The sequence below is a fragment of the Scomber scombrus genome, chromosome 20 (genome assembly GCF_963691925.1).
Source record: "Scomber scombrus chromosome 20, fScoSco1.1, whole genome shotgun sequence".
In the NCBI taxonomy this organism is placed as follows: domain Eukaryota; kingdom Metazoa; phylum Chordata; class Actinopteri; order Scombriformes; family Scombridae; genus Scomber; species Scomber scombrus.
In genome coordinates this window covers 4417818-4431795 of record NC_084989.1, presented here as the reverse complement: position 1 = coordinate 4431795, position 13978 = coordinate 4417818, and the positions used below count along the sequence as shown (strand labels likewise).

The 13978-nt window shown below is 40.8% G+C and overlaps 1 protein-coding gene across 2 annotated transcripts in view; it reads left to right on the top strand.

Moving 5' to 3' along the window:
- The window catches only part of LOC134002542 (microtubule-associated protein 4), a 112981-nt gene that overhangs the window by 47931 nt on the left and 51072 nt on the right, over positions 1-13978 (top strand). For both annotated transcript variants that reach the window (XM_062441894.1, XM_062441893.1), the window contains exons 4-6: positions 5340-5453; positions 6529-6615; positions 9750-9938. In XM_062441894.1, coding sequence (XP_062297878.1) covers positions 5340-5453; positions 6529-6615; positions 9750-9938 — 390 coding nt within the window. The remainder of the gene's footprint in view (positions 1-5339; positions 5454-6528; positions 6616-9749; positions 9939-13978) is intronic.

Genomic DNA, 13978 nt, shown 5'->3' with positions numbered 1-13978 from the left:
TCCAGCCTCAGCAGAGGTCTAATCAGCCAGAATTAAAAACACCTGTGTGTGTGTGTAACTTTTATTTTCAATGAGGTCACAGCTGCAGCGATGTAGGTCTGACCAGGTCAATTTGTAGATAGGGTTGAAGGAATATATTTGGGATAAACTGAAACATGGCTTGGTTGCTGCCAGGTGGAAAATATCTCACTGATTACTGTCTTTGATGTTGAGAAAGCAGCTGTAGAATGAATCATTGTGCACAGAGACAAATAAATATGTTCAAGTTTGTAGCCAGTATTGGATTAGGCCCATATGCGTGTTTCAACATTGTGATACCTCCTAAAAACCCTCTCTCTGGTGTTAAAAACATGATAACAAGGTGAGGTGTGTAGCATCTTGTTGAGATCAGCTGGCAAAGGGGTTTAACTTTTGCATAAATGTGATATTTCAGATGGTGGGGTTAGTATAATATATAATATAACGTTTGATTGGCGCCATTCCTCCACTAACCCCTGCACCACCTCCTCTGATCCTGAATCTGCTGCCTCTCACAGGGACCCAGTAGCGCATCTATGACTTATGTTTGCATGAGTGAAATTATGCAAGACTTGTGTGTGTGTATGTATGGGTGTATTCTTTCTAGGCTATATTTATTCACTGAATTCTGTCAGTTCACCCAAGTGACCATCGAGCGTAGGGTCTGACTTTCTGGCTGTCTGCACGTGTGTGTGTGTGTGTGTGTGTGTGTGTGTGTGTGTGTGTGTGTGTGTGTGTGTTTATGCGACCCTGGTGTATGTGGGTGCATGCTCATTTGTTTCTCCATATTAGAGCAGCTACTTGAGAGTAGTGTGTATGTGTGTGTGTGTGTGTTTGTGTGTATTTGTGTGCCCTGAGATGCCTCTGTGATGATTAAGTTCATCCGTCAAACTGATAGCTGCTCCAGTCTGTCTGGCCATACTCTGTCCTTATACTGAGGTCAGCATCCCCCAGCAGCAGCAGCAGCAGCAGCTCTTACATAACTTGTGTTTTACATAAACCGTAAAACATAAGATGAAATATTTCACTCTTTGTGCAAGAATTTACACATTTGTGATGTTGATTATTAAAAACTGCGGTCAACTTGTAACATAATTTCACATACAATGAAAAACAATGAGAAATTAGTACTCCGAAGTCATGAAAATCATCAAAACAGAGAAGGTGTTCCTGATGATCGGGTAGATTACTCTATACAGAAAAGAAAGTAGATCTTGCAAAAATGAAATACAAAATTGCCTATCACAAATGTTAAATATTATGTCAAATATTTAGTTTGATATGCATTGGTTTGCTTCTTGCATTTCAATTTTGCATTTCAACAAAGAGTGCCTTGAAGAGTCATGTTATGAGCCTATTCAATGGCCATTATCAGTTATCAGTACCATTATAATTGAGGTGGGAATATAACACCTCACAGTTAATTTTGATTCTGATTCAGAGGGCTGAGATGTGATGATAATTATTAAAATATTTATTGATGCAACAGTTCTTGGTACGCTGAAATACAATATGACACATAACCAGCACATAAAATAGTCTGCTGCCTTTTTATTTTAAGAAGTTAACTGCAACCTAATGAATTCATTCGAAAGCATCTTACAGTCTCCTGCCTGCATGACAGTAACACACTGATGGGGAGACAGAGAGCTCTGCTGTGTTGTTATTAACGTCATGTCTCAGCAGAGGAGAGCAGCCTCTCTGCTGCACCATGAGCTCCGGGGAAAGACATTGCCGTCTGACACACTGAGCCGACGCAGGGTTTTGAGGTGAAACAGTCTGAGCACCGAGTTATTTTCTTGGTTGGTTTCAGTTGTTTAAATGTGTGATGGTCAGCCGGTCTCGTTTGCTACTGCTGGACTTTTCTGCTCCGATCTGCTTACGTTAGCCTCTTAATGCCAGCGTAGAAAGTTCACAGTATACTTCACACTCATGAACTCTAGCGTAGCACTGTAGGATGCAGTTGAGTTATGCCTTTTTCTTTCCAAAATAACACTAATAACTAACATTTAGTTAGATTTTTGACTTGAAATTGATGCAGAATCATAATCTATGCATGCAAGAATAGAATTTTGTCAATGTAAGAATTGATTTTGTCCCCCATTCCTACATTATAATACTTAATATGGGGCAGACTCCACCTACCAGTAGGTGCATATCAACCTGCTGAAAGAGGACTGATATGCTACTACTTTACGTCCATTAGGAGGCAGAGTGTGGCCACACTACTTCAAATCATTGGGAACGATGACAACTGATAACAGCCATTTAATGGACTGATAACGTGTGAAGCAGATTGAAGAGTGCCACTTACCTACCTAGTAAAGTCAGTAATCGTACCAATGTACATCTGCCCACACCGAATGTGGCACACAAAAAGTAGACTTCATACCATCTCACTACCCTTTTGCACCAAGGAACTGAATTCAAACCTACTTACATGGGGTTGACAGTTGTCCCACTGTTTTACATCAACCCTGATGACCTGTCACTGTGTGTGTTCTTGGTGATAAAACAGTATAAAGACATCAAATAACATCAACAAGTGACATTCATTTCCCTGCAGTATAACACAAATACTTGAACCTTCACAATTTTAGGAAATGCGTACTAGGAACATTAGCTACAGGGAATGATAAAGTATTTATTGCCTTGCTCCGCTAGGGGTATGTTCATATGTGCATGATGTGAGAATGTTCTGTCAAAGTCTTGCTACAGATTTCTTGTCTGTAAGGACACATTTGTTAAAGGTCAAGTAGTCGTGACAGCTGATGACATCGTAATGAGCCTCCTGTCGGGTACTGACTCACCCACTAGGAACAATTCATGGGACGTGTCCCAAAAACACACACATACACAAATGCACACACACACACTCATGCACATTGGGTGCGTCACATGTGATCTTCCTCCCTCTTTCAAGCTGAGCAGTTCACCACTGGTACATTAAACACAGTGCAGTGCTTAGCTGATAACTCTAGCATGAAATTTTCCCTTGTGGACTTACCTGAACCCTCCAAAAAAATTGCTTGTACATTTTAAGTAGTATTTACTTGGCCAAAACTATTTGAATCCCCAAATTTCACTAATACTCATGTTTTACAGCAGCCGACTTTGTTCTACTCTGATGCAAATTGTAATTATAATTTCCAAAACTTTCTTCACTTAAAGGATAATTCCAGTTTGCAATAACTTTGGTCTGTTTTTTGGTTGTCAAATAATAATAAGAAATATATATCTATATATTCTTCCACCAGCAACAAGCAGCCTCCATAGAATATGTTAGTTTTCATTATAACACCTGAAGGCCTCAGGTAGGATTCAACTTGCAATTAGCAAGCTAGCTAGTCCAAATGGTAGAGGTAGTGTTACAAAATCAACCTTGACCAGACCTGGTAGACTATTTAAAAGAGACCAAGCCTAAACATCTACATGTTTATAATGAGTATAGCTTCACATATGCCACATATGTTTGGCTAACCCAGGGATTTGCTTAAAATGTGTCTGTGTTTTGTGGCCTGTCTTGCAAATATAATTATCACTAATAAGAATGACGGCCAAAAACTACAAAAGAACCAATTAATACTATACTGAAATTACCCTTACCATTGACACCAGTACCTCTGTAAAAGACAACTACTCTGGACAGTTGTTTCAACTCAATATGGCTGCTAAGAGAGATGTTTTCCTTGAATGAAACAGCTAGCTTTGAGGTTATTTGTGGGACCTCCCTCCTCCTGACGCAAAAAGACCTTTTTGGACAGTAAGGATGTTGATCTCAATTGACCCTCATGGCTCAGTAAAGGATAAAAATGCAAAAAGGATAGACATACGAGAGGTTTTCATTACAGTGCCCCTGACTGCCCTTTCAAAGCTGCTTAGTCTGATTCAGCACCTTGGACAGCAGCACAGCACAGCGGGAGAAACAGCCAACACTTTTGCTCCACTGATCTAACAAAGACAAGCAGAAGATGTCCAGTGCATGGAGGTGCGCTTGTTTTGGCTACCATAGCTGTATAAGAAGTGGACAATTTACTTCTTATTTCTCCAAATTTTGCATTTAGAGTTTCCACACAAAAACAAGCAGAAGGACACCAATGTGCGACCAGGAGGACAAGCTGGTGTTTTTGAATCAATCAGTGACCCTGCCCACGGTGTTTTCCGCATCTTGCCGAGACAGACGATGCCAACCCACCATGACCGCTTGTTTGTGTGTGTCTGATATATGGAAGCATTTGTGACTTTGGGTGGCGTCCTGTCTGTTCGCCTCACTGTCACCCTCTGTGGACGCTGCTGGGAGAGGGTTGCCATTGGTGCCTCCCTCCTCTCCTCTTCTTCCTTCCCTCACTTCGCTCTCTGTGTGTCCATTTTCCCCTCTTCCATTCCTTTCCCATTTCACTCCATTCCTGCTGTTTTCATCACTCAATCTGTAAATCCCCACTCCTGCTTTTCTCTCATTCCTTACTGTCTTTCCATAACTCTTAATCAAACATCCCCGCTCCACCCCTGCCCTATCTTCCTACATGATCGCCTGCCTGTTTTTCTTTCTACCTCCTCTCCCTACTCCATCTTTCCGTCCTTTACCTCCTCCGATATAAGCACACACAAATAACCACATGAAATCAGGCGTTCGAGGCGGAATAAAGTCTGGCCTCTGCAGTCCAGTAAGGACCTCTGGTTAGAGACTGGGAGGAGAGTTCAGGGTGACTACAGGAGTAGAGAGGGAGCAGGGAAGGAGTGGGCTGTGCCATGTCAAGGAGGCAAGGGGAGGCGCTAGCTGCCGTGGCCCGGGACCTGAACCAGACAGACAGTGAAACGTCACACCAAACCCAGACTCCCTCACTGTGATCACATTCTTGTGTGTGTGTGTGTCTGTGTGTGTCTCGTTGTGTGGCTGTGTGTGTGTGTGTGTGTGTGAGTGGGGTTTCACAGTGTTAGTAGCTCAGAGCCAGCTGAGGCAGCAGTAGAGACAGACAGAGACAGAGGCACTGAGCAGCACATAGCAAGCACCACTGAATGTTGAGTTGTATGGGACTGGGATATCTGCTTTTGGGAGGAATTTTGGCAGGTGAGAGTGCGGGTGTGTTCATGCTGGTTCATGTGTGAATTAGTGTGAATTATATAGTCCATTATATGAGTGTTTACATTTTGTAAATGCCTCTGTGTGTGTGTGTGTGTGTGAGAGTACTGTACTTGTGTGTATTTGCGTTCAGTGGAGCGTGATTGCAGTCGCCTCGTGTCATTAGATTAGAGTTGTACAGTAAGGCATCATCAGCGAGGAGGGTTAACTGACGTTTGATAATCATTGTTCTCACCTGCAGGTTGTAAGCTGACCGCAGGGGGACCGACATCAGTTTTGCGCCCGGAGCCACAGGGAGAGGTGCGGAAACACTCACTGGACCAGCAGCAGGCCTTGGCTACAGACTTCTTATCAGGTATGAAAGTGATGAGCAATGTACAAAGAGACAATCGCAGGTGTAATGAAAGAAATAACATGCCTCCATGTTAGTGCATGTTTTAATAATTTTTTTTGGGGTTTGCCTTTATGTTTAGCTGTCAAGACAATGGGCCATTTAATGACCTAACATATAGAGTAGTAAGGAGTAAGGATATATATAATATTTACAATCAGAGTGACTAGTTAATATCAAGGCGCATTATTTAGTTGGGTTGTACGTGTTTCAGATAAGCATGACTATCAAAACTTATTTGACTCTTATTAACAGGTGTGGACAACTACTAATATTCCTGGCTACAGATATACTTTGAGTCAATCCAAAAGCAGCCAATGGTGTTGTAGGAGCAGGAAGCAAAGGTGTTTTATTAGTACACACAAGTAGACAGACATATACCGTGTTTAGGACACGAAAGACAAAGTTTAGGACTTGAATTGACTTAAGACCTGCTGGTCTTGACTTGGAGTTTTATAGTCAAGACCTGAAACTTATCTGTGACTTGCAAGACAATGACCTCAGGGGTCTTAGCATCTTAGCATTTAGCATCTTATTAGAATAAACTTTATTAGCCAGTTGAGCTCATGATACAACTTTAGATTTATAACTACATGCAGATGTATTTAGCGTTTGTGAGCAAATATACCGTATATACCTGTTATTGTACAACGACATCTTAACTGTATGAAATGTAAAATGTGTTGGTGGTTGGTATATTTTAATTTTAAAGCAGTGATTTGCAGTTATAAACAGTTTATTCCAGTTTGTTTTAAATCAGTGTTTCATGTTATTGCCTTTCCTCTTCTTGTGTTCCTCCTCCTTGCTGCCTACCTCTGCTTTGCCCATTCTAAATTGTTAATGCCCTCTAACTGCCACCTCCTACTCCATCTCCTTTCTCCATTCCCAATCCTTCCATTTTCCGCCTGACGACTTCATCCATCTTTTCCCCTCTCTTTCATTCCCTGTTATATTTTCCTATTCTATACTTCATCCTCATTGACCGTCCTGTCCATCACTCGTCCTCTGTCCTCTGGCTCCTTCCTGTTATTCTTTCTAGCCTCCATGGCAGGTTATTCAGATCCTCTGGGCTCCCAGACCAGCTCTGCCCAAATGATGGATTCTGGCCTAATGGGAGCTTTTTCAGGTACACTTACAATATTTTCCCCAAACTGCCACACAACAACACAGTTTTAGTGTTACTGCTATTACTGTAATAATGGCAGTATAACTTATGATAACATAATCACATAAAACTAAAACATAAACACATAAACACTAATGTCGTTCTCCCTGCGGGTCAGCTTACAACCTGTAGTTGACAACATTGATCACCCAAACATCAGTTCCCCGTCCTTGCTGATGACGCGTTACTGTACAACTCTAAATTGATGACATGAGGCAATTGCAATCAAGTTCCACTTACCACACATGATACCAGTCTTTATGCTAAGCTAAGCTAACCAGGGACTGTCTGTAGCCTAATTTTTAACACACGAGAGTGGTATCAATCTTCTCGTCTAACTCTCGGCAAGAAAGTGTATAAGATATTTACATTTTTAGCTTTTCTTTTAACTACCTGTCTTAACTCTTGTTCACAATCAAATACTGTCTAAAGAAGAGCAGTTTTAAATTGCCAAACATATGTGAAAAATTATTCCACTAAACTACACACCAAAACCCCCCAACTTAAAGGTAGAGTCAGTCATTCTAATCCTACTTTTTGTCAAACTGACCAATATCTCCTCATGGTCTGTTAGCTGTCCCTACAAAGTGACTTGGAGCAAGCCACACAACACTACTCTGGCCAATCGGCAACAGGAAACATATGTGCTTATGCTTAAGTCATCAAAGCAACTGTCTATCTGACCCTCTGTGCTTTTACGTTTCTGATATGTTTCTGTTGCGTTTTAATGAAACATAATCTGAGCAGTTAACTGTTTAAATCCAACAAATAGCCCACTTTATGTGAGCTTTGAACTTTAAACATATTTATGTTTCCACTCACGATAAAGTCTGAGAGGAACAGAAGTGATGGATTGCTTCTCGATTCCGCCATATTCCTCTTTTGGTCGTTGCCATGGCGATGCGCATCCATGAATTTTGGAGGCGGAGCTTCTGAAGGAGCACTAATTGGTGGGGTATATTTGTTTGGGTGTTAAGTTCAAATATCGACAATCTCCAGACAATCTCGACTGACTCTACCTTTTAAAGTGCAGTCATCCATCCGCATTAATACATTATTTATCTCTAGCTGTTTGTAGTGCTTAATTAACATCAGCTCTTTTTTTTTATAGAATTTGGGCTGCTAGCTTGGGTTTGGGATTTTTCCAACTGTTTTGTTAGCTTCATCTAATTTTTTTAAGTAGGATTGCAGATGGAGTCCATAAATTGGTTATATATATCTAGCTGTAGTCAGAAGTTCTCAGCCTGTATGAAGATACATTATATAAGAATATTCAGTGCTTTTACTTGTTATTTTCCTAAATCATAAAAGATCATAAATTACTGTATACACACAAGTACTTTGTATCACTTTTTACAGGATACTAGCAATGTCATGTTGTAGTTACTACTTAACACATACACACTGTACTCATTTTTTAAAATGATTATCTGCTGTTGTAATATCCCAGCCCCAGATGTCTGTGCTCATTAGGTTTTGCTTTCGCATATAGAATTGCCAACAACTGCCCTCCTTTGGTTGTGAATTCCTCTCTGATAAACGGCTTGTGTTGAGGTAGAGCTTGTTAGTTGCACGCAGAGCTGTAGCTGTCACTGGCTTAGTATCTGCTGGTACTCCGCAGAGTGACACACTCACACACACACACGCAGTATGAGCTAGGAGGCTGAGTTATGCCTTTCACCATGCCAACCTCTGCATACCCAGCTCTCACTGTTGCCTTAATGAGACCTGTCGTCTCTGGGCCACCGAATTACTGCCCCCGGCTTGAACACACAGACAGTTACACACACACACACACTTACAGTTGACGATTGTGTCTACGAATGCACAAAATATTACTCTTTAGCCCAATTTCCACCAATTTAACTCACACACACTCAGGCACAAATACAACCTTGACTAATCTCACTCATTCATGTGTTCTCCAGACACTGTGTAATGGACGACTGTGTTCAGATTGTACGGGTGGTTTTTCTGAGTCATTCTTGCTCCCATGTTTCTTCATTTGGCACCTTAGCCACTTTTTTGTTTTACTCCCCTTTCCTCTCTTACTATTTCCTCACTTTGTCAATGCCTCTTAAGTCATTTATTTCTTCTAAGGCAACCAAATATATATCATTTATTGCTTTTTTTGTGAAGTGAAACTCCCAATTTAAAATGTTAAAATTGTTCAGACCTTGGTGTATTTGATAGAGAAGACAGAACCTGGTTTGCTTAGCACATAGTTTCAATTAACCTTCCTGTTGTCTTCCTGTTGATCGTGCAACTTCTGTCCTCTGGTTTGACTGTTAATTGACAGAAAGTATAAATTATCACCCAATCCTGTGTCACCCTTCTTAGCCAACTTAATTCCAACTTTACACTTATTTTTTTGGAAATGATGGTCAATAGGCCTCATTGAAATGAAATGATCCCTCATTTTTGAGTTAAAAAAGCGAAAATTATGAATGATTTGAACTAAATTTAAGATCAGAGGAAAATGTGTTGATGAAAATATGCTGACGGTTAAAATTGACCCAGTCTGGTTTGACTGTTTTATATATACACCATTTGATTTATCACCCAATTCAATTAAATCAATGATGATTATACTTGCAAATAATGTAGTATGGAACCATCCATGTGATTTTCAGGCAATTAGATGAAATAAAACCATATTTCTGATATAAAAACACTTATTTTTTTAAATGGGTCAAATTTGACCAGGTGTGTTAATTATCACTGTCAACCTTGGTGTGAATGATCAAAATAAGTAGAGGTTTGGTGTGAAATGCCCAGAGGTGTCAGTCAATATGACATTTGGATAATTAATGAATAATTATTTTATTGATCTGCTTACAATCATTTCAATCATTTAAAAACGTTGCACATCATACGTATATTCACACATGTTTAACAAGAGTCACATTAACAGGAGTCAAACCCCTAATGCTGACCTGTGTGTGTGTGTGTGTGTGTGTGTGTGTGTGTGTGTGTGTGTGTGTGTGTGTGTGTGTGTGTGTGTGTGTGTGTGTGTGTGTGTGTGTGTGTGTGTGTGTGTGTGTGTGTGTGTGTGTGTGTGTGTGTGTGTGTGTGTCTGTGTGTTTGTTCCTCAGGTTTCTCCCAGCCTGCAGGAATGGGGATGAATGTGGAGGTGGGTGCAGCCCCCCTCTCAGCAGAGAGACCTTCAAGTATAGCAGAACCCCAGCAGCCTACACCCCCAGCAGCATCAGACGCTCCTAAAGAGCACAGCCCCATGCTGCCTGAACCCCAGACTCCTCGCAGCCCTCTGGATCTGTCAGAAGGTAACTGACACGCCACAGAAATGTCTATCTAGTTAAGAGAAAACTACTGTATATTAGCATGAACCTCCTCTTCCTCTACAACACTCTATTTCATACATAGAGCCACAATCTACTACAGTTGGAGACGTAGCTGATACATTGGAGTAAATGGAGCTTAAACCACGCTCAGATTACAGGAGTTTTAAAATCCTAACTGATTTCCAAATTGGGTCGCATCACGCACATGAGGAGAAACTTAACAGATGTTCTTCTCTCTAATCTCAAATCTCAAAATACAAGATTTCTAAATAATGCTGCATCAAACATTACATGATATTATTAAGATTATCATGCCAGGGGGAGCAATGCACCACCTCACGTGATGTGACTGATGCAACAAGTTGCTTTAGTAAAGCTTTACAGTGAGAGAAAAAAAAAACAAAAGCAGAAGGTTAAACTAGTCTAGATGAATAAATGGTTGGGGAGAGATGGGCAACACGGGTTGAGATTTTAACTGTCAGTTTTAATAACTTATAATTGTAATAATCTGTCTACAGTAGTATACTAACTAATGTTAGCCTCAAGGGGCAAGAATGTTTACTGTTTCTTGGCAACATCATCAGCTGCTCCAGGGCTAACATTAGCTTGTAGCACATCTCCTTGCAGACTTGTCTCTCTCATTGGCTATTATGGTCCTGCTCAGAAAGTAGTGATGTAAACATCCAGATTTTGACTCTGTAATATCAAACATGTTTAAAATGAGCAGGGTGGCCCCAATGAGTCTGCGAGCAGTTCTAGAAGTATAAGATTAGATCTGTAAACAACTCATATTACTAGATCATTTTGGCCGAACATTGGAAAGGACCAAGATCCCAGACCAGATTCCTCCTCTCATTATTGGGAGGGGTTGATAAAGAACAAATAGACCCAAAACTCCTGTAGTCTGAGCCCGGCTTTGGGTGCCTTGGTCGTTGGCATCTGGGTAGAAATGAGAATGGAAAATATTATCCTATCTGTTCCTAGACTTCCCCAGCTCGTCCTATCTACAATCAAATACATACAAGCCGTCCAGACAGACATTATTTGGATCACCTCCTACATTCTCACAGCAGGGATATTTTAATGTTTACTGTCTAATGTAATGTATCATACATATGTGACTGTGTTGCATTTCAGCTGTGGAAGAAGCTTTTCTATAGCTTCCTACACACACACACACACACACACACACACACACACACACACACACACACAAACGCAAACGCACACACACATCAGCTCCAATGTGATTAGTCATGCAGCTCAAGGTCAATGCACATCTGATGCTGACATGTATAGGTTGTGCCATCATGCTGTAGCTTCTAGTTATGACTGTATGTGTATGTATGTGTGTGTGTGTGGTTCTGTGTGTGTATTTATCCTACAGAGAGAAGCTGTCTGTGTCTCTCACTGTCCACTCTCTCTGTTGACCAGCTCCCTCACCTCGCTCCCCCCTCCCTCCCTCCCTCCCTCCCTCCCCCCGGAGCCTGCCCTACCAACCCCACTCCCCCACCCTCCCCCTCAATAGGGCTCCTCTCCAGTTCAATGCACATCTGATCCTAGAGAGCATGGAGTTGTAGTTGTCACCATGCTGCAGATTGTGTCCGCTAGTGGAGCCATGCTAACATCCCATGTGGCCAAGGAAACCATGCACAAAGCATCACAGCAGCTGAGCCCCCATGGTGTACTGCTACACAGCAGGTGGCTGACCCCCATGTTAGTGTACTAAATAGGAGCAGGGGGGAATATCAGTGTGGTTACCAACCACTGTAGTTTGCTTGGCACCAAATAACCATGCACTTTGTAGAGGTGCTTAAAAATACAGCACCTGAAATGAAACTAAGAGAACTCTAACCACCTGGACTGATGTTCATGTCAGCTGTTTCTAAATGACTTCTTCCTGCAAAAACAATTTGAAGTGATGGAACATCAATTCTCAAATGATATGTTTCAAATAATACATCTCAAATAACAGTTGTTGGCCAATATTGAATTTCCACATCGCCTATTCCATCAATACACACAAATACCATTTTCATTCTAACAGAAATACTTTTTTAAATTCACCAATGATTTCCATTCGCTTCCACTGAGCTGTTGCTATTGATTGCTGCTAAACCAGTCAGTTCAATTCAGCGCTTCCTGTAAATCCCTGATGATCCCTCTATCTGGAGATGGGGGGAATATGCACGATAAGAGAAGCTTTTAATGTGAAAACAATTTTTCTGGGAAACAGACTTTGCGTTAACCAGGTAACAGGGACATTTTAAATAAAGCTGTATCTCTAAAATGAGCCTGTTCCAAATAAAGGCCTGGTTCTCTAAATAAAGTCCCAGGCCACTATTTGAGGACTTACGGTACTGTAAAACCCTCATGCTGAACAGGATGTGAGAATCAAGTCATTGGGGAAATGTCTAACAGGCATGAGAAGCAATTTCATCCACAACACTATTGTTATTATTAGCTAATCTCACAGAAACTGGAAGCTTTTTTTCCCATTTTGATTCCCCCAACTAAAAACATGAACTTCCACAGCCAGAGGAACAACAGGAAACTGAGCAGCGCTTCAGTTTGACTGCAAATGTCAGTGCCGCAGCTTCACTCACTCTGCAGCAGACATGATTTATTCACAAACTCAAACTATCAATTCATAATAGCAGATGAAGGTATAGAAAATGGGCATTACTATTGCTTGTTAACCCCTCGCTACCTCCCTGAAATTGATTACAAAAGTGTGTGTGTGTGTGTGTGTGTGTGTGTGTGTGTGTGTGTGTGTGTGTGTGTGTGTGTGTGTGTGTGTGTGTGTGTTAGTTCCAACGCATTAATTGCCTGAATCCCCTATAAGTTAAACTGCTTAGAATAACTATAACAACCATTGACATTTAAGTATAAATTCAACCAATCAATCAGCTCGCAGACCAAATCAGACATCCAGAATCTTTAAGGGATCATATTGTAAACAATGAAATATATCAGAATTTTGCAACTTTACAAATATCAAATGCTAAAAAAGGAGAAAAAAACTACAGCACCTAAACAGTACACATCTAACCCCAGAATTATACGGTAAGAGGATTGCAGGTGGGAAAGAAAAGTAAAGAGATGCAGGGCCTGAAGCGACATGCTAGAGTGTAGAAAGTAGAAAAGATAAGACAAGAATGGGATGTGATATGGTAAAGAGAGGGTACTTCAGCCTGTCATGACACTATTGCTGTAAGTGGAGTGAGTAGATTGGGAGCAAGCAGAACGGCTTGACAAATGCCCAGAGCCATTAACTAACACAACTAACAGCCATTACCAAATAGCATGTCACAAATAGTGTATTACCATCATCCAAACTCAGGACTGCACTGAGCCTATTTAAATGATACTTTTCAGAGCAAATCAAGATGTTTAAAGTGTTTAAACTATCAATAGCAGTAGCTGTCATATGTGTAGTTTCCAAAACATGTGGCAGTTAAAATGTGTGCTGCACAGAATTATTTTAAAGCTGAAATACATAAAAACCTACCAGCAGATAGGATAGATGGACATAACAATGTAGCATGCCACTAATTTGTAATTTTTAGTACTACATTTGAATCTGTAGAGTAACTATGGTATATGCACATACAGTGAGACTGCTGTTCTGTGATGCTCTCCCAGCTTAATGAGGTCGTGAAACAAAACATTTAAGTCATTCTGATCCATTTAGATGAATGTATTATACTGCCTCTCCCAATTACTGCACATACAGTATAGAGAGCGGAACTCTATCATGGGTCTGTTAATATGAAGTATGGCCCTTCAGAGAGCTGCTGTACTGTATGGGGCCTGACAGCTGCTCCACTTTAGCTGTATGTGTGTGTGTATAATCATATATTTATATATATATATATATATATATTGAAAACTAGAAAAAACAAACTGGGCCAAAGTAAAAAAAAACAACCCTGTCTCGGTGGGCAGTTTCCCCTCCACTCTTGTTAACTCTTATCTACCTCACATTTCTCTTCCCTTCTTTACCTTCTACATTAAGACTG